At 44.3% G+C, this 21,652-nt stretch overlaps 1 protein-coding gene across 5 annotated transcripts in view; it reads right to left on the minus strand.

Moving 5' to 3' along the window:
* Positions 1–21,652, minus strand: part of NTRK3 (neurotrophic receptor tyrosine kinase 3) — a 392,667-nt gene that overhangs the window by 95,636 nt on the left and 275,379 nt on the right. For 3 of the 5 annotated variants that reach the window (XM_063716294.1, XM_024232832.3, XM_054531809.2), the window contains 2 exons: positions 11,331–11,465; positions 7,431–9,527 (listed from right to left, as the gene is read on the minus strand). The exons of the other annotated variants lie outside the window; for them this stretch is intronic. In XM_063716294.1, the coding sequence (XP_063572364.1) occupies positions 9,409–9,527; positions 11,331–11,465 (254 nt within the window). In that variant the 3' untranslated portion in view covers positions 7,431–9,408. Of the gene's footprint in view, positions 1–7,430; positions 9,528–11,330; positions 11,466–21,652 lie in introns of those variants that run through there. 5 annotated transcript variants of the gene reach the window in all.

The raw sequence follows: 21,652 nt of genomic DNA on the forward strand, positions 1-21,652 counted from the left end.
CTCTCTCACTAGGTTTGCCTGATACACAACATATTCAGAGAGAGAGAAGGACCAGGAACCAAAAGATGTCCTCCACTAAGAGACAATAGTGACTCATGGGGACATGGCGTTTGGGGCATCTGTCCAGGCAGGGTCTTTTACATGAAGATCAGCAAACTCTACTAGCTACTCAGAGACAAATATGGAACAAGGAAAGGTAACTTACCCCATGTCATTTTGCTAGTGGTAGAGTTGAGACTGGGATCCAGGTCTTCATTGCTGTGTGCTACCACTAGATGATGTCACCTCCACCAGCCTGGGCAGATGGCCAGGTTTAATGCTGAGGTCTCAAGCTCTTATGTGAAATGACTTACCATTTTCTTCTGAGATATCACAGTGAAGGTTTTCTGATCTTCACAAGAGTGTCTATCCATCAGCAACCAGATCAGCAACCAGAATTTTTTCTGACTCTACATAGAAGGCAGAAGTGAGGGCTGAGCCTACAGCTGGGTAGCGTGCTGGGTGTGGTGGTTTCTTGATGTAAGAAGTGCATGGTTGACGAACACATCCTGCTTGATTCTTCTTTAAAAGCTTCTGATCACACCATAACCCAGTGTTTTCTAACATGTGTGTGCTGAGTCTATTAACAGATGTTAAATGAAGAATGTTTTGTGTTTAATTAGAATTGGAAAGAGGTAGAATAAGGTTTGTTTACAGCAGGACTTCTTGGAGACTTTGATATCCTAATGCAAACGGTGAATCTATAAGAGCTGGCCATACTGTGCAACATTCTCCAGAGTTCTCTGATGGATCCTTGGCATATCATGAGACCAAGGGGAAACATTGCTGCAATCAATAAAAAGGGGAGCACTTGATCCTTACAACATCATTTATCTAGTAACTGGAGGAAGAGAAAAAGATTTTTCTGCAAGTTGGGGATTTCAAATTAAGGGAGAACCATATTGCAGGCCCTGAAGCTCTGCCCAGAAAACTGACCAATTTATGCAGGATAACAGTTGGTCAAGTGATTGACCCAATAAAATTATTAAGATGGCCAAAGACACCATCCTGAAAATGCACAGTGGGGTTATTCTGGTCTTCTTAACGATTAGGTTGGCCATTTGGTATCAGAGGTACTGTGCAGCAATCTCCTGTTATGGTAGCAAGAAATGCCAAATTGACAGCCATAAAGATTGAACGATTCTGTGAGTCATTTAAACATGAACTTAGAATTTAAATTCTCCCAAGAAGGACATTCTCAGAATATGTTCTATATTGGTGGTGCCTCCCCTGCTGCCCACTGACAGTGGGAGGGAACAGACTCAAGTTCTCCCTGGCCAGCTCTATATCTGGCTCCCTCTGAAGCAAAAGGCCTCAGTGAGGAGCTATGGTCCCTGGATGGGGGCAACCAGAGAGCATCACAGATCCTGGCTGTGCCCTCCTGGCCAGGGTGAGCTGTCAGGGACTAGCATTCTTGACAAAAGCTGTTTGAGATTTACTCTCATGTTCTCTGCCATGTGAATTTTCTTTCAGAATAAACAGCAAGAGCATCCAGAGGTTCTGACAGAATATAATTAATAGGCTAGATTTAGTTAGTATCTAGCCAGTACTCTGGAATGTTCTGTCACTCTTGCCTTGACTTTGGCAGCAAGAGGGCAGAGCTTGGAGACTGCTTGTCTGACCCAGTGCTGAGAAAGACTAGAAATTAGCCTTTGTAGGTGCAGGGGTCCCTTGTGTCACAGAGGCTAAACCCTTTCAGCTTAAAACTAGAGGACCCTCCATGTCATGAGCTCCTGACATGCTCAAGAACCTAGCTGTGAGAGGTAAATATTTCCCTAAGCCTGTGTAGCTGCTAAGGACCATGTCACAGGCTCTGTAGACCTGCCCCATCCCTGGAAGAGCACATGTGCTCCCCACAGCTCCACACCCTCTCTTTTTATGAGAAGTGCATTTTTGAAAGTCAGGATTTCATGACTTTTGGCCAAAGGCTATTGCAAGCCTTGCAGAGCAAAGAATACCACAATGTGATTTTTAAACGACATTACGAGGTCCCAAACAGACTGAAGGTAGTGTGAGCTTTGGAGTGAGAAGGTAAGTGGTCTATCAGAACTCTGTAACAGAGGCATCACCAGGCCATATTACACAGCAGTGAAGTCACTTTCTCCTTTACCAAGGCTAAGTCCTTGTCCTTCTCACTGCAGAATGAACGTGACAGCAAGGGAGGGGAGAATGTGTCTTTTTCAGGGAAATAGGTCACTTGCTCCAGTGAGGTCTCCAACGGCAGAGCTAGGCTTCATTGTGCTGCCGTGGTAACAGCACACAGGTGGCAGAAACTGAGGCAAAGACAGCCATGCAGACAAGCTGGTCATCATTGCAATCCACCAAGGCTTCCAGCATTACTTACCAAAGCCAGGTTTGGTAGTGTTTTCTGAGGTGAGATGATGTTCTGTCCCTCAAACTTGGAAGAAGGCAAAAGTCAGGGACTGCCATTCTGGAATGATGCCTTTGGGCAGCCTCACTCCTTGCTCTGCAAACCCTCTCCATAGCTGAGCAGGGGATTTTGACCACCCCTCCGAACTCAGACATTACTCTTAGGGTGTGAAGTGAGAACTGCTCGAGGGTTTTGGCTCTCAGAAAAGCCAAGCTCCATTCGTCTTGACTTATGCCAAAGGCCCCAGTCTCCACCCATAGGTAAATCAAAGTCAGGTTCATCTATTTAAGAGAAGCTTTGAGAGGATCCTTTTGGCAGAGGGTCATGAGAAAATACCACGATCCTGAGAAGGCCAGGTGCCCATCTGGTCCCATGTGGAAGGCTCATGTATCTTGATTTGAAAGTCCCACCAGAGCCCTCAGCTAAGATTTCTCTACAGCTCAGTCCTCTGGGTAACTTGCAACCCTGCCTTTTTCCTCTACCCCAGAGTTCCAAGTTCCTTCCCAGATACAACCCACACAGACCTGGGCTGGAGGCCTTTGACACCAAATCTGAGCCATCCATACCTTCTACATCCCTGTGGGATCTGTGCTCCTCAGAAGTTCTCCTGTCTTTCTTGTTCCCTTCTCTCAAAGCAGAGCATGCCCCAGTCAAAGGTTTGCCTCTGATATCTTCCTTGTTCCCCTCATTTTTTGTCATTCCTCACCATCCTGGCCCAGGAGCATACAGAATATTTGAGCAATGCATTCACACCCACCCAGAAGTCAAGCATAATGAGGAGAGAAGATCTAGCTCTCTCAGGCACAAACACCCAGATATTTTGTGATAGAAGGAAAATGTGCCAAAATGAAAAGGGGCAAAAATGCAGAGGGGTGTTAGACCTTATCACCCATGCAGAAATCTCTTCCCTCATCAAGATTTAATTTCAAGGGAAACTGGGGTCACTCTATGGAAGTTTTATCCACTGAGTAGGAGAAATTGGAACAAAAGTCCTACCCAAGAGGGCCTCAGAATCCTGATGGAATTTCAGAACCACCCAAAAAAGCAGACAAGGGACTTATCTCTTGCCAGCACGTCTCCTTCAACTCACTTTTGGGTTCAAGTAGGGTTGAAGAAGGAGTCTTATTTAGCTCTGGAAATATATTGTCAGATCTAGGCTGAGGTTTTCTTGGGAGGTGGGAAGTACAGGGGGTGGTAACAGTAGGATTTCTAAAGGCAAAATGCAGAACCAGAGCTATCCAAGGAATCTGGAGGCTGCAAGCAGCTTCGCCCACATCAGCCAGCATTAAAGACTGGCAATGTGGTGGGTGGGGGAGAGCTGGGAGAGAGGAGGAGGAGAGCTCCAGGCCCTTGCTGGACAGTCCAGATGGAAGCCAGACTCCCCATCGTTCTCTACCTTCCTCCCATCTCTGCTGTCACGCTTAAGAGTTTTTCCTGGGCCCTTCACAGAGAAGACTCCAAGCAGCCAGCATCGCCCCTCTCCCCCTCCCTGTCTCTCCCTCCCTGCCACCTTCATTTTGCTCTTGCTTTCAGAGTCACGCTGGCAGCAATGTGCGAGTCTAGCCAGAGCACAGGAGTCAGTAAACCCTGAAGGAACAAAGGCTCCGGCTCTTTGCCTAATCCATGTCTGGCTCCGTGCAGAAAGCTACACAACAATGAAGTCATCCTGCATTGATCTGCCCACTCCTGAGCTTTCCCGTGGCATCCAACCCTCCCTTGCTGCCTCACCATTGTATCTGAGATGCTTGATCCTTTGCTCATGCCTGGGCTTGACCTGAGGGAACTGGGACGAGCCAGGGGATGTGTCACAGCCCAATGCTGTGCTGCGGTCACACCTGTGGCTGGGGAGGTGGAGGTGAGGATGTGGCTGCTGGGAGCTTGGCTGCAGAAAGGGATTCCCACACAAAAGAAGAGACAGAGGTGGCTAGAGATCAGATTCTTGACTTCCAAATTGAGCCTGATTCGTGTTTGGTCTTTTTAGGGTGAGCATTGCATGGCTGAGCTTGGACATATCAGGAGGTCTTTGAGGTGTGTTGAAGAAAGGTTAAGTGACAGTGGGTAGTCAGACAAGGCCCTTTCTTCTACTACCTTCCTGTCTGAAGCTGCTCACCCTTGCCCAGACCTGGGCAGCCTAACCTGCTATCCTAAGGATCAGGTTGGTCTCATCCTTTCTTCTACCACCTTCCTATCTGAAGCTTCTCACCCTTGCCCAGACCTGGGCAGCCTAACTGCTATCCTAAGGATCAGGTTGGTCTCATCCAACAAGTCCTCCCCAATATCAAAAAGGCCATCATTGCTTGGGAATCTCACCAACTGTAAGACATGTGATTAATCTCAGATCTAAGCCCAACCATGCTTTCATACACCCCCAAGTCACTAAATGCTACAATGAGAGGAAACAACGTTGCAGATGTTCTTTTCTAGTCTTTAAAATCACCCTGTCCCAAAAGTTCCAGAAGGAAGTCAGGGATGGTGCTCATCCCTGAAGACACCTGACAGACTTCTCTGTCTTAGGAGTGGAGTGGGGTTGGGGGGGAGCACCTAGGAGGTGTTCCACAATCATAGCCTTCCAGGAGCAGAAGATGTGCTACTTTCGGGGGCAGCAGAGTGGCCAAAAGCATTTTGAGGTGTCAGGCAGTCCCCCTGTCAGTCCTGGTTCTGCCAGTTTCAAGCCGTGGAAACCTGAGCTAGTTATTCAATCTTTCTGAGCTTCAGCTTCCTTGTGGGTAAAATGTGACTGGTTCTGAGTAAGTGCTTCATAAGATACATAGAATTATTACTATTAATGCCCCACAGTAAACCCATTCCTGGGAGCTTGGCAACTAGTTCCAGGACCTGGTCATGTAATGCTAGTAAAAGAGTCCAGCCTCTCCAGGGCATGTCCCTGGAATGTGTTAGATCGAATTTCACCTTGTTCTACAAGATCTTATTGGTACAGTTGAGTTTCTCATTCTCTAAGCTTCAGAACCAGCACCTGTCAACCACGTCTCTAGAATGAAGATCCAGAGAGCACCTGGCAAGCACCGTGGGTTCGTGAACTGAGTCAGCTGTCAATCTGTGCAGCAAAATCCCACAGGACCAAAATGTAAGCTTAAGGTCTGAGAAAGCTACTGTGAAATCCTGCTGGTGACATTTGAATGCAGGAGGTCAGGGAGCTGCAGGACTGGCTGGTTCCCTGAGCCACCCTAAACTGAGGCCAGTCCAAACTGGCATCTTTCTGGGCTGAGTTCAGCTCTCTGCATCTGCCCTGTACCAGCTCTGACTTCCCTAGAGGCACCAACCCTGGGGTAAATGCCATGAGACTTCAACAACTAGCAGTAAAACATGGAAAACGGAGGCCTAGACTCCAATCGCAGCTGGTTCCTCATTCTGTCCAGCAACCTTTCCATAGATCCCCATAGTCATCCATAGTCTCTTCCCCTGTCAATTCAGATGTTCCAACTCTCCTTGGGTCTTCTCACTAGCAGCACAAGGCCTTGCCTCATTCTTTATAGGCAAAATGGAAGCCACCAGACAAGAACTCCCTCACTTCCTTGCCCTATCACCTTGAAAAGACATTCCACATCCTTTCCTCTTTTTGCCTCCTGCTCTATGGGAAGAGCATTCCCTCCATGAGGCCAATGCTATCCCCTCCTCCTGAGCTGTGGATACTTTTCCTTCTCATATTCTCAGGGGCCATTTTTATCTATTATCTCTTCTCCCATACACTGATAGGCTCCAAGCATCAGAACAAAACAAAGCTCAAATCTCTCCTATATTAAAAATGAAAGTTTTCCCTTGAACCAGTGCCTCTCCTCATGGTCCCCAGGACAGCCCCAACCCTTCAGGCATCCCTGTTCCAACTCTTTCTCCCTGGAACCCTTAAGAAGAGATAAATGCAGAGCTTGGTCTACCCCTCACCCAGGCCACTCTAGAGAGAAGGAGCTTCCATCTGGCATAAGGGGGTCTCAAACCAAACCAGACTTAAATAGAAGATAAAGCAACTGAGGGTATATAGAAAAGCACCAACCTAGCCTGATCAACTTCCTGTCAGACTGGAACATGAGCTCTTCCACGTTACTTTACTTGTCTCATCTCTACTTCCTCAATGACTGAGCTCCATCAAGGATTACTGGGGCCCAGTGAAGCATTCAGATCCACCCAGGAGCCCTTTCCCAGCCTGCAACCTCCACTCTTGCTCCGTCTCTCCTGCATACAGGGCCTCACAGTGTCCTCTCTTCCTGAAAGGAAGAGGGCAAGTTACAGGGAGCATTTCAACTCTTCTAGCTGTGTCAGTGCCAGGGTCCAAGGGTGCAAAGATGTGCCAGTTCATCTAAGCATTTTACTCTTTGGCCTCTCCCTCCTGGCAGCCCACATGAAACTTGCCACGAGAGTGTGGCTCACCTGAGTGTGTGCGTGTGTGTGTGTGCATGAAAGGGAGTGTGTCTCTGAATGACAAGTGTGTTGACCTGTACGCCCAAAGCCCCATCTTTCCTTGGGCAAGGTCACTTTCCCAACATCCACAGGAACATACAAAACCACTCCATCCTAGGGACAGCCCCACTGGCTTTGCTGGTGCACCAAAGATAAAGGATCCCCAATCCCACTCTCAGACCCCCATATATCAGCTCTCAAGAGAAGATTTCTGTGAGCCTTGGCTGCTCAGACAACAGAACATTCCCCAGCTACCAAAGGAGTGAGGGTCTCAGTGGCCTGAGTAGTGTCTGTAGAAGTCAGGTTTGAATCTTGCTTTCACCTCTCACACTGTGTGACCCTGGGTGAACCATTCAACCTCTCTGAGCCTCTGATTCTTTCTCAATACGATGAAAAAGCACTTTACTGTATGAGCCTAACCTATCTGGAAGACTCTCAATGAAAGCAACCAATGGAACAGATTGTGAACACCTTTGTTAACATAGAACTTAACTAAGAAACTTCTTTAAAAGAGTAACAGGAAAACAGGAAAAAATGCAGGTACTCTGGAATTTCTGTATTTTGAATGTTTTTGCAAAATTTCCAAATAAGAGGTCTGATTCAGTCATTTCATTAGAAAATAAAGTGTTTATTAAGAAACTATACACTGAACACTCCTATAAGTCTCTGTGGAAGCACAACGCCCCATTGTCATAGCACAAGGTGAGGAAAATGGCAGAATAAAAGATGCTGGGATGGATGGAGCCTGGGAGGCTGGAAATGAGGTAATGATTTACAATAATTAAAAACATCATCCTCAAGCTTACTCCTTAAAGCCACACTTCGGAGGAGGCCCTGGACCCAAAGCATCAGCAGGGCATAATGGGGACAGCCTGACATGGAGCAATGGGGAGCAGGACGAGGAGAGCTGGAGGGGGCGAGATAAACACACACCTGGAGCCCTGGAGAGAACCTGAACTCCCAGGTGATACTCTGGAGGCTGCCCCAGATACTGGGCAAGAACTTGGAAAGCCTCATGTTTTTAAACCCCATGGAGGCATTTGCAGAATCGGGTTGGGATCCTGACACAAAGAACCACCATCCACAGGACCCAAGAAGTAAAACCCTTAAGTGGGAATCCAAACTCCCAGTTAAATTTGCCAAAGGCATAGACTCTATTCTCTACCAGTGTGCAACACCACCCCAAAACAATGGTGGGTTAAAACAACCACCTTTTCCCCCACAAGCCCCCCACAGGATGCTCCCAGTTTCATGCTCTCCACCATTAGGTGGGCAGCCTATGCTGACTTCACACAATGGAGGCCCCATGGGCCAGTGGAACTGGGAGCCAGAAGTCTACTCCACCAATGAGTCAGCAAATACGGGAGACTTTCAGGCCCTACAAATGTGCCTTTCCTACTGAAGAAGGGAAAGTCACCCCCTTCCCTCTCCTCAGTAGATCAAGTTGAAAATGGGGGAAGCGAGCCCCCTCTTTGGGAGAGAGTGGCCATGGAGTAAGGCATGAGTCAAAGCAAGCAAAGTAAACACACATATTGACCAGAGAACAGGAGGACACTTCCATTGGTGCCATGAGAGGGGCTGGAGGAGGCCAAGTTTTACTTCTCTTCCCCTTCAGTTCATCTTGACCTTGAAATGCTGATTCCATTGGGTTCCAAAAGTTCTCAGAGTCAAGAATAAGTGGAAGTAGGGGAAGAGAGCCAATCCCGGGATCATGGGCTGGCAGGAAGGGCCTTTGTCCCTGATTCCCTTGGTCCCTTGTGGTCCTAGTAGGATGGCCAGTTCATGGGTAAAACCTCCTGCAGCCAAAGCTTGTCAGAACTGCAGATCTAAGGGCCCAGGAAGAGCCTGGAGAAACTCTCCTCTGCAAGGAGTTTTCTAATATCGCACTCATTGTGAGCCATTCCAGAGAGAAGAGGAAGTAGGGGGCAAGTATGTCCCAAAAAAGGATGATTTTTCCACCGAAAATAAAAATAAAAATGTAAAGTGATTGGTTTCCATTCTTTCCTCTGAGACCTAACTTGGTGCCAATACTTGAGCCTGGCTCCCCCTCCTCTTACCGCGCCGTCTCCACCTCTGCTTAGGTGCTGTCTGTGACTCTTCCCCACTGGAGGTTGCAGGGCGACGAGGTCACTAAGAGGACAGCATGGTATCCTGGGAGAGCCAGGGAGACCCCACGCTTCCAAGTAGGGAAAGTGAGGCTGGAGCATGGCTGGACTTCATCAGGCTTTCTTGTGATGGTTAGGTTGTTTTTGTAAAGCAAGAGAATGGCTAGTGTATTTAAAAGATGCTCCTGGTGCACAGGTTTTTAATTCTCTTTATTGGCTCTAAAGATAGTGGCAGGAGCTGCCTCACAGGCTGGGAAAAAAGGAGCACAGTGATGATTGGAGGGAAGGGGCAACCCTGCCAGTGGTGGATGGGGGAAAACACCCATCTGGTGGTGTTAAAGTGTGCCGGGGCACTGGTGGCTCATGCAGTTTCTACTTAGCATCCCTGGATCCAAAGAGAACAATGCCTAGAGCTTCCAACCTCTCAGAGGGCCCAGCCTACCAAGGTGACATCAAAACAAGGAGGCTTAAAAGGAGTTTTTAAAAGCCATGACGTCCTTTGCTGAAATAAACATTGACATCCTCAACATAGATGCCATGGTTAAGAGGCTTGGAATGTCCGGGAAGGCTTATTGGATTCAACATAATTTCTCTGAAACCTATAAAAAACAAAAAGAAAAAAAAACAGAAAAAAGCAAAATAAAGTAAAAACCAAAACCCCCAAATAAGATCAAAACTAGAAGGGGAAATAGAGAGGGAGCTTGAAAGGGGAAGAACTGTCAGCAAAAGGGAAGGATAGGAGGAGGGGATTAACTTAAAACCCTGCATGGTCAGAGAAACTGCAAACATTCCATTTTGCTGCAGCCTCCACTGAACCAAGGAAGGGAAGGGAGCAAAACCTTTGGGGGCTTGGCCTTGGATTATCATGGAAGAGGAGGAGAGGTCTCATCTAAGTGGGTCTCAGTCTATAAGCATCTTTCTGAAAGGAGGAGCCCCTGATGATGAGCTGAGGGGTGTGTCGGAGAAGGGGTATGCACTGTAGGGTCACTAAGGGGCTAAGGGATGGGAGGAGAAGGCTATGCTTTCTCAGAACTGACGTTCTTTAAGGATACCAGAAGGGCATTTCTAATTCTAGGAGCTAAAATTACATAGACCACTTCTGACCACACCAGCAGGTGGGGATGCTATACTCCCAAGCCTACAAGCTCTTTCTCATTGACCTTTTCACCTCACACCACAGGTCTGTGGAAGGTTTAGAGAGTTAATGGCTGATCTCTGAGCCTTGCCATCTTTCCAAATCTTACAGGGGAGGAAAATACCCTGGAGGAGTAACACTGGCGGCCCCCAGGCCACATGCTGCCTTGAGCAAGGAGGACTTCCATGACAGCTCATTTCCTTTCTGGCCATACAGCCATGGACTGAGTTAGGATGTCCTGAAAAGCGGGAGTTCCTAATAAAATCTCCGGAAAGATGTTGCTCAATCAACTACAGATTTTAAAAGTGTCTGTAAATAGTGTGTGTGTGCATTTGCATGCATATGTGTGTGTTTGCATGTGTACACGTGTGTGTTTGCATGCGTGTATTTGTTTGCATGTGTGTGTTTGCATGTGTATTTGTGCTTGTGTGCATCTGTATGTGGGTGTGTGTGTTTGCATGTGTACATGTGTGTTTTCTTGTGGATGTGTTTGTGTGTTTGCATGTAGATGTGTGTGTATGTGTGTTTCCATGTGTGTTTGCATGTATGTGTGAATATATGTGTGTGCACATATGTGTGTGTTTGAATGTGTATGTGTGTGTGAATATATGCACAGAGTAAGCCTATCTTTTTATGGAAGCTATGCTCAGGAATGTAGAGGTCATAAGGGGCCTCTGGACATTGGGAATATGATGGGAAAAACTTGAAACCAAATTTGATTGCATTGAGACTTTCCTCTCCTCCTGCCCAGGACATGCTATGGACAGAACAGTATTGAGTCATTTGGGGTGCTGGGACCCCTTCCTCTGAAGGAGGTGGGGTCAGATTTGTGAAGATAAAGGAAACCTTCCTTGCCTATGACATCATGTTTGAAGGGAGGCTCACTTTCAAGGTGAGACGTTTCTGAGATAGCATCCCTGCCCTGACCCCAGATAAAGGTTCTTTTGGGTATGAAGGAAAAGGGAAGGAAGGCCATTGGTCTGGGCAGCCTGCTGAGAAAGTTTGTGATACCACTGTTTCTTTCCAGGCCATGGTCCTCTCTTGCTTCTCCCATAGCCCTTACCTAGGCCCTATGAAGCTTCCTCCCTTGGAAGACACTCCTTTAACTTAAGGGATTTTTTTAGTACCAAATCCCGTGCTGGGCACCTAGTCATACCTCAGTCCACGAAATATATGGAGGCTTGATGAGTCTTAAGGTCTTAAGAACCAAAACTGGTTAGGGGAGGGGTCTTTACTGTATACAAAGACGTCAAAGGAGGTAACTCACCATGTGACCTTGGGTAAGACACTTCCCCACTCTGGACCTCAGGTTCCTCATATATATAGTGAGTTGATGGGACTAGATGATCTCTATTGTCCTTCAAGTTTAATATCCCATGATTGTCTATGTTTGAAAAGACCCCTGGCAGAAGAGGCAGACATGGGGGAATTAATGGTCAGTATTAAACCCCAAGTGCAAAAAACATGGGAAAGTATTTTTCTTAAGTGCACAATGCCAGAAACAGAAATCCAGGTGTTCTCAGCTCCTGTACCCACTCTGCTGTGCCTGTAGGGGCAGCTGGTTTATTTTACGCATAAAATCTAGATCCTAAGAATCTCACCCTGGCATTATAGAAATGGCACAAGTTAGAGTCAGAGAAGAAAGATTCACCATCACCATGAACTCTGTCCTGCACTTTTCCTAACATATTTGCCCCCCATTTTCCTTCTTGGACCAGAATGTCTCAAAATTGTGCCCATCATTGCCATTCAGAGTGTCATTCCTGGGCCTGGACGGATGTTTCTTCTGACTTGGGAGATAATCCTGGACCCAAGACCCTCTTTCTGGCTCCTAATATCCCATCAAAAAAATTCAGCTAATTTTCAAGAGGAAAGCAATGTGACAAGGCGGGGATGATGAGGGGATGATGAGGAGATGAAAGGAGGTGGTGGGGTTTGGTTCCTTAAAATCTTCCTTGCCATTGTTAGGGCATAAACCATTGGAAAAACAAAAGCTGTTGGCTCACTGAAGACCTGAAGACTACAACTTCTATAAAGAGATATCATTGTAGCTTCTGAGGGTGAACTCTCCTTTGGAGACCATGCAGCATTCGTGGGCCCTGGAAAGATCCATGTCAGATCCATTAAAGACCAGGGCCAAGCCCGCCTAAGTCTCTGCCAAGGTCCCCAAAGCTGCCTTCGTGAACATGAGCCCTTTCCCATATGAGCTGGGATCTGAAGTTTGTTTTCTCTGGAACTCTTTCCCAGGTGGAGTCTTTCCAAGATTCTAAAAGCTGAAGCCTGATAGCATAAGAGGCACTGCTCCAAAATCCTCCATTCCTCCCCCTCTGTCTCAGAACAACCCCTGAGCAGAAAGGAAAAGGCATTTACTGGGGGAAGAGCAGGGGAGCCCAGAACCACAGTGGACACTGGTAAAGGGGTAAATGGGTGAAGAAAAGGCTGAAGAGGGGCAAATCGAAGGCATTTCCAAAGAAGGCCTTACCCACCAGAGGCCCACAGACCCCGCTACATCTGACCTTTTCCTCTGTCTGTCAACAGCTTTCCCCAAAACATTCAGCACAAAGGTACCTGTAGGTTTTCTGTAATTCAGAACAGAGCTGGATCTTCAGGGATCTTCTAAGAATACTTTCCCTGAGAAGCAAGCCAGGGCTCTGGGATCTTTTTGGGAAAGGGAGGGACATTGTAAATGCAGCTTAGGGGAGAAGGGGCACTGAGCACCCATACGATCAGATGAGAGGTTTTGGAGCCAATCCTATTCAGTCAAGAGCTGGTTAAATCTCTAAAGCCAAGTCCTTTATATTGACTGCAGCAAGGAAAGGTCAGTTCCCATGGTTTTGCCACACAAAAAGACATTCAAACCTGTTTTTCTGAGATTCTTGCAGATTCTAATTCTCTCTCCCTTGTTGGGGTTTCACCCCTGTGCTCTGGCCTTGGGATTCTGGAGCTTCCAGCCCAGCACCTACCAGGGAGAAGGTATTCCCTGCATCTTCTGCCTACACTCTTTCCACCTGACTGGATTCTCACAGACCTCTCCTTCTCCTTCTGTCTCTGCTTCTTCCTTTTGGTATCTGAGATGAGACTATTACCTAACTGCATAAAGTAGTTTAGGTTATGGTTTAGACAATAGTCCCAATACCAAATGGAGTTCTATAGAATTATTTTCAAACATTCCCTCTTCAAATGTATTCATTCATCATCTTCAAGTTGCTATGTCACAGTAACCCTTAGCACTGACATAGCACTGGCTGTGGAAAAAAGCATTTTGTACCCTAGCATGGATTGAAATACACAGGAGTGCGGGCGCTGGGGCCCTAGGTGGTAGACTGACAGGGAGCCAGAAGGCAATGCAGTGGGAAGGACATCCCACCCCAGTCAGGGTGCCACACTTTCCACAACCTTCCCACCTTTCCCCCAAGAGGCAAGAAGAGATGAGATGTTTTTCAACCCCATTGCAGGTAGGCATGGAATGGAGCAGGGAGCCCCGAGCAACACCCAACTATGCCAATCCTACCATCAGACATGTTGCTGATAGCCCTGGAATCCACAGACCCATATAAGGGAGTGCCAGTGACAGGTATCACCTACAGTTAGTTCTTTATACCTCAACATCCCCAAAAGGTGGACAGTATTAACTCCACTTTACAAGGGAGAAAACTGCCTTTATAATATGGAAAAACAGCCCCAAGTTCACTTTGTGGCAAAGTCTAAATTTGAATCCAGCTCTTCATACCTCCAAAGTCCTTGCAACTAACCACTTTGCAATATGGATCTCACTTGTGGAAAACCAATATCCAGGAAGGGGGTGAAATGGAGGTCAAGGTAGTGATGGTAAGGACATTCTCTGGGGGAAGCAGGGCTCTCACTCTGGCCACTTCAACAAGTTCTAAACAGAGGGCAGGGCCTTCTTACCTCATTAACAGCTTCCTTAGTTAGGAAGGTAAGCAGCACCATACCCTGTCATTCCCTCCTCTGGCCAACCCTGGTTTAAGTCTATCCCTGGTGGCTTCACCCCCACCCTCACAATGACACTTCGCATGCACTGGGACCTTCCAGATAAGGAACCCCAAACTCTGTCTGCTCACGGACTCCTTCATTTTGATGATGTTTCAGGGAGTTCAGCCTAGAGAGGATGAAAAATGACCACATGAACGTGAGGTAGTAATGAGTATGGAGAGATGGATAATTAAAATATAGTCATACCCTAACCAAGGGTTGTGGAATATCTGAGAATACCCTTGGTAAGCCAAGCACGGTACCCAGTGGAACTCTTTCCTGAGCACCCACCCCAGGCCACTGTGTAAACAAGCATGGACAGAAACGAGTGTGTCTTGGTGAAGAAAGGATTCCTCATAGACACATGTCTCTTGCTTCTTTTCTTGCCTGTATGGTGGCCCTTCTAAGGTTGTGGGAAGGTGATCATCAAGGCATTCTAATGGTGCCTGGGCTATGGTTATGATTGATTTGTTCTGTATCTTTTCCTTGGGTGTAGTTATCGCTTTTTTGAGTCTAAGTTCTTTCTTCTCGTGCCATCGGATTCAATAAAAGGATGGCGGCACTGGCCCAGGTGAGTGAGCCCCAGATGCCTAGGCTTGCTGGCCACAGACTATGCTGCTTTAAACTTTCAGGTTATTTCTTTCATTATTCTGAGATTGCAAACCTAACCCACAGGCTGTATATGGCCTTACGATGTGCCTTTTATTCTATTTTTTAACACAAATGGTCTTCTTAAAAATTTGTTGCTTAGTTGCCAGCATTTAAAACTTGGGAGATCTCACATTTAAAATATCCCCATTTCTAGCTTCCCTTGAAAGTCCAAGAGTTCTGGCAATCCTGGGCCAGAATTACTGCACAGTGATAACCCACTGCAGTAGCCACTCAGTTTATATGAGATGTGTGAGTGTGTGTTCTCCAGCTTGCCATATTCTCCACCAATTCCTATTATCCTCCACCCCTGCACTTATTTACAGTACCTACATGGCTTGTCTTTACATTTGACATTTAAACTTTACAACAAACATTATGTTTATTGTACTAGGTTATAGGCTGTGCATTAAGACCAGGAAATCCCATCTCTGCAAGCCTTGTTGAATGCCCCTAAAATGCCAAACTTATGCTCCCTCTGGTCATGGCTAACAATGATAAAGAAGTGGCTGGAAACCTACAGCAGAGGGACAAACCTATCTCAGAAGGGGGAGACAGCTCAGAAACTGAACTGTATGAGTAAGGGAAGCAAGCGTGGTCAGAAATCAGGTTCCCAACAAGACACCATGCTGAAGCATAATGCTGGAAAAAGCTACTGCTGGGAGAGAAGGTGGCACTCATGTCATCCACTGGCTGTGTCTTCCGCATTGCCTGACATGTATAAGGCACACGACAAAAGGTTGTTGAATGCCAAGAAGCAGGACTTTTTAATATAGCTGTACATTTCATGGGGGAATAATTGGACCCAAAGTGTTCCTAATAACAAACACATTTCAAAGGGTTCTATACAATATTGAAAGGTACTTGGAACCAAAATGTCCCTGTTGTAAACTGTGTAGCTAAGAGTATTGAACTGAGACCCCCAACTTCAGTATGGGCCACCTCTTCCTATAAAGTCACCTCAATGCTGCTGGGAAAATGAGTGTTGAGATTGTCCTGGCCCGCATGCCACGGTTGCCAAGTCTGGTTCCAGCTGTGTGCAGATGCTCGGAGGGAGGGGGCTGAGGCTGAGTGTACTCCGACTACAATTTAGCTCATGGCGTCATGCCCACAGGAAGTCACAGGGGGAGGACACCCATGCCTGGCTGAGATAAAGGGGCATGGACCACTGACATTCTCAGACAAAAGCAAAAGGCTCGTTCCTGAAGGGATCTTGAAGGCTCTCACAGCTTGTCCCTGATGAGTATTTCAAGGCTCTAACTCAAAAGAACGGGGGAGGTGTGCTGGGGGGCCACCCGCCACTTGGCATCACTAAGACTATTCCAGTGATAAGCTGATCTTGGCTTAAAGGAGTGAAATGTTAGTCCCCAGAGAAAGTGAAAATCCTTCTACTCCATAACATGTGTGAAGTGACCTCTTAGAATCATAATACTTCATAAGCCATGGAGCAATATTAGTCATATGGAAAAAAAAGTTCTTTACCATTCTCAGAATTCACTAATATAAGGAACAATTTGTAATAGCTGAGCATCTTCTTTTCTTGCTTAACTGAGAGTAGAGAGAATCTCGGGTATTAATAATCTATCTTCACTGCCTTCCTTGCACTTCAAAATATCTGTCTTTGTATTTAGTATATTTTTTCCTGAGTCTTTTGACTCTTTTCAAATGTTTGAAATATCTAAAATATCAGAAAAGTGTAGAAACTCTGTGCCTACCTCCAGCATTAACAATTTATAATATTTCAATATCTTCTTCTCAAATTTCTAAACAAATAATCCATTACTGCAATGGCTGAGAACCCATGTAAGTCCACATATAACCCTGTTTCTCCTCTACCCCATCACCAGAACTAACCACTGCCCTGAAATAGCTGATTATCCTTTTCAGGAATCTTGAAATAATTTTGCTGCATATGCATATATCCATAACCAAATTATAGTTTTGTTCTGTGTAAGTTTAAGCTTTTAAAAAATGGATATTTTCTAGATTTATCCATGTTGATACATGTAGCTCCCATTCATTAATTTTAGCTAACGAAGTCCATTATGTGAATATGCTACAAATTATTTGCCTATTCTGCCAACTGACACTTGTTTCTATCTTTTCATTATTCCAAAAAAAGTTGCAATCAATATTATTACACACATATCTATATGCACATGTGGGAGAATTTCTCCAGAGCAGTAGTTGGCAAACTTATCCTATAAAGGACCAGATAGAAAATATTTTAGGCTTTGCAAACCATGCAGTCTCTGCTGCTACCACTAAACTCTGCCAGTATAGTCTGAAGGCAGCCACAGACAACACATAAACAAATGAGCGTGTTCTAGTAAAATTTCATCTGTGAAAATAGGCAAGAGCCAGATTTGGCCCTTGGCCAATGAGTGATAGTTTGCTGACCTCTACTCTAGAGCTTTTTTACTCAAACTGCAGGCAAGTGGACAAGCAGCATCAGCATCAGCTGGGAGTTGGGTAAAAATGAAGACGCTCAGACCCTGCTGAATCAACATCTGCGGTTTAATAAGCACCTCAGGTGATTTCTATGCACAAAAACATTTGAGAAGCACATCTTTGGAGGAGATCTCTAAATTTAGTGTAATTGAATCCTTAACATAATTCTATTGCTAAAAGTTTACCCAAAGTATTACCAACTCATATTTCTATAATCACTAAATGGATGAACTTCCTACCCCATCTTCCCATATCAGATATTTTTTCTAACAAACTGATGGGTGGTAGATGTTATCTCCTTGTAGTTTTCAGATTCATTTCCCTAATTACTAGCGAGGTTGTACATCATCTCAATAAGGGTTTCCCCAGTTAAGGAACTGTGAACTGCCTATTTGTATCCATTCCTCATTTTCTTGTGTGTGTCTTTCTCTCTATATCTATATATCTATATATAGATATATATAGATAGATAGATATGTGTGTGTGTGTGTGTGTGTGTGTAGTTGTTACTCTTTTCTTGATTTGTGGGAGTTTGTTATTTATTCTGTATGCAAATTCTTTGTTACATATATATGCATTGAAATGATGTCATCTCAAGCTACTGTTTGTCTTTTAACTTTGTATACAGTACTCATAGATTTTTTAAATTAATGTATTCAAATGTATTCACCTTTCCCTTTATGTTACTTAAATCTGTATGTTAAGAGATATTTTCCTCCTCAATGTCAGGATATTACCTTTTCCTTTAAAAGTGCTATGTTTAGCGCTGGGCATGGCCAAGATTGCAACACTGCACTCCAGCCTGGGTGACACAGTGAGAATCTGTCTCAAAAAAATAATAATAATAAAAAATAAAAAATAAAAGTACTACGTTTAATAAATCTCCCTTACAGAAGAACTATGAATAATTTACGCAGAGACTCCTCACTCAAGGAGGTAGAGCTTCACTTCCCCCTATCCCTTGAGTGTACACTGTTATTGACTTACTTCCAAAGTATACGGAAAGAGGGAGAATGTAGTTTTGCAGTGGAGAAAACTGACAAACACCATCTCAGCCAGGTAATGAGGGTTAGCATCATCAGTGTTAAGTCATGTGATAAGCATGCACTCTTTATGTGAAGTGATGAGAATGGCCTTTCACCTCTGTGGTCTTCCTTCCCAATATCCCAACTGACAGCCAAAATTGAGAGATATTCTACATGAAACCTGACCATCAAGGTAATCAAGGACAAGGAAAGTCTAAGAAACTGTCAGAGATCATAGAAGGCTAAGAAGACCTAATAACTAAATGTAAAGTGGTGTTCTGGATGTGGTCCAGGAATGAAGAAAGGACATTTGGGGGAAAATGATGAAATCAGAGTATAGTATTGAACTTAATTAAGAACAACATACCTACACTCGTTTCTTACTTGTGACAAATGTATCATGGTGATATAGAGTGATTACAATGGGAGAAACTGGATGAGAGATATAAGGGAATGCTCTGTACCACTGTTATAACTTTTCTATATGTCTAAAGCTATTTTAAAATAAAAAGCTAATTTAAAATAAAAAGTTATACTTTAAATTTTCATCCAGAATTTATAATTTACTTTTTGACCGGTGTGAGGTAAAAACATCACTTTATTTTTCCTTATGGGGTTTTATTTAATAGTTTCTCCCTCTTGTTTTTTTGTTTTTGTGTTTTTTTGTTTTTGAGATGGAGTCTTGCTGTGTCACCAGGCTGGAGTGCAATGGTGCTCCCAGGTACAAGCGATTCTCCTGTCCCAGACTCCAGAGTGGCTGGGACTACAGGTATGTGCCACCAAGCCTGGCTAATTTTTGTATTTTTAGTAGAGACGGGGTTTCACCATGTTGGCCACGATGGTCTCGATCTCTTGACCTCGTGATCTGCCCGCCTCGGCCTCCCAAAGTGCTGGGATTACAGCCATGAGCCACCATGCCCGGCCACACCCGGCCTAGTTTCCCTCTTTCATACTGACTTGCAATGACATGCACAAAAAAAAGCACTCGTATCCACACATCTGTCTCCTATTTATTTATCTATCTATCTATCTACAAACATACACACATAAGTTTTCTGAGTGTTAAAAACAATTACTATACTTTAGCCTATTTGCTTTCCCTGTCTTCATTACTGTAACTTTAAAATAGGTATTTTTGTCTATTAGGGCACATCTCTTCAATCTTTATCTTCTTTTTAAAAAACACCTTGGCTATCTTGGTGTTTCATTCCTCCACATAAATTATAGGATAAGCATATCAGGCAAGAGCTTTCAAAAACTCTGCTGGAAGCTTTATAAAAATTGTATTCAATTTATACATTCGGGAGAAAATCAACATTATTATTATATTGTTTCTTCCCATCCATAAATAAAGTATATGCTCCATTTACTCATTTCTTCTTTTATACTCTTCATAACGTTTTGTGTTTTTCCATAGCCTCTTGCATATCCTTTGTTAGGTTTGTACTTTTTTACTTCATATTTCTTGGTTTTATTTCATTTTTGCTACTGTAAATGTGATTTGTTTTCCATTAAACGATCTAATGGTGTTTAGGGAAGACATTGATTTTTGTTTATTGATCCTATATTAGCAAATTTGCCAGACTCTCTAATTAGTTCTAATGGTTATTTTATAAATACCCTTTGATGTTCTATGTAGGGTGATCAGAGTCTTCACAATAACGATAATCTGTCTTTCCAATTCTTTTATTTCTTTTCTCTTATTGCAGTGGCTAGCATTACAAGAATATTATTGAATAAAAGTCATACATAATAACAAACATGCTTATTATATTTTTTCATGTGTTTCTCATACTTTTTTTTTTTTTTTTTTTTTTTTTTTTGAGAGAGGGTCTGGCTCTGTCACCCAGGCTGGAGTGCAGTGGTGCAATCTTGGCTCACTGCAACCTTCGCCTCCTGGGTTCAACAGTGGAGAAACAGGAACACTTTTACACTGTTGGTGGGACTATAAACTAGTTCAACCGTTGTGGAAGACAGTGTGGCGATTCCTCAAGGATCTCGAACTAGAAATACCATTTGATCCAGCCATCCCATTACTGGGTATATACCCAAAGGATTATAAATCATGCTGCTATCAAGACACATGCACATGTAGGTTTATTGTGGCACTATTCACAATAGTGAAGACCTGGAACCAACCCAAATATCCATCAATGATAGACTGGATTAAGAAAATGTGGCACATATACACCATGGAATACTATGCAGCCATAAAAAAGGATGAGTTCATGTCCTTTGTAGGGACATGGATGAAGCTGGAAACCATCATTCTCAGCAAACTATCGCAAGGACAAAAAACCAAACATCACATGTTCTCACTCATAGGTGGGAATTGAACAATGAGAACACATGGACACAGGAAGGGGAACATCACACACTGGGGCCTGTTGTGGAGTGGGGGGAGGGGGAGGAATAGCATTAGGAGAGATACCTAATGTAAATGATGAGTTAATGGGTGCAGCACACCAACATGGCACATGTATACATATGTAACAAACCTGCACGTTGTGCACATGTACCCTAGAACTTAAAGTATAAAAAAAAAAAGTCCAAGAAAATAAATCATATAGATCTAGTGCTGACATGAAAAAAAAAAGAGATTCTCATGCCTCAGCCACTTAAGTAGCTGGGATTACAGGTACACACTACCACACCTGGCTAATTTTTGTATTTTTAGTAGAGATGTGGTTTCACCATGTTGGCCAGACTGGTCTATAACTCCTGACCTCAAGTGATGCGCCCACCTCAGCCTCCCAAAGTGCTGGGATTACAGGTGTGAGCCATCATGCCTGGGCTTGTTTCATGATTTTTCATTGTAATTCATTTTGAGTTAAAAGAATTTTTTCTGGTTTTCTTTGTTTTTTCCCTTTTCCTTTTCTTCTCACTCATATTGTCTAATTTGTTGCTGCTGTTGTTGTTAATTCCATCGAGCCTCCTGGGACTTCAATTATAAGCCAAATCCTATAATAATGACTTGGAGTCTTCCTACAAGGGTAATACTGAGGGTAGAGTACAACAGTCTTCAGCTAGTTGAGCGGCTTAAGTCAGTTCATGGTCTCAAAGCTGCAACTTTATCCTCTCTCTCCCACTTCCTCAGGCTCACAGGTTCCTATTAGGAATCCAGATAGGGGTTAGCCACATTATCTTTTCAGACTCTTTTCTTCACTATCCCCACCCCAAGACTTGAAGCAGTGCATCTAGCTCTGATCCTCTGACAATGTGGAGCACATACCGTTCTGCAGATACCCTCCAGAGCTAAATCCCTGCCCTGACTTTTTGATTCTAGACTTGGAACCCAGCGTAACAATGAATGTAACTCTGCACATCACTTTTTATTTCTGTACCATTTCTTGTTCACAGATTATTTATCTTGTTTTGGGGCCCAGCATGTCTTTTTATAATTTTTGTCATTGCTACATATTTGGAGCAGAGGAGGAAACTAAAGCATGAACTTATTGTACCATCCTGACCA

This window comes from Pongo abelii, chromosome 16 (genome assembly GCF_028885655.2).
Source record: "Pongo abelii isolate AG06213 chromosome 16, NHGRI_mPonAbe1-v2.0_pri, whole genome shotgun sequence".
Classification (NCBI taxonomy): domain Eukaryota; kingdom Metazoa; phylum Chordata; class Mammalia; order Primates; family Hominidae; genus Pongo; species Pongo abelii.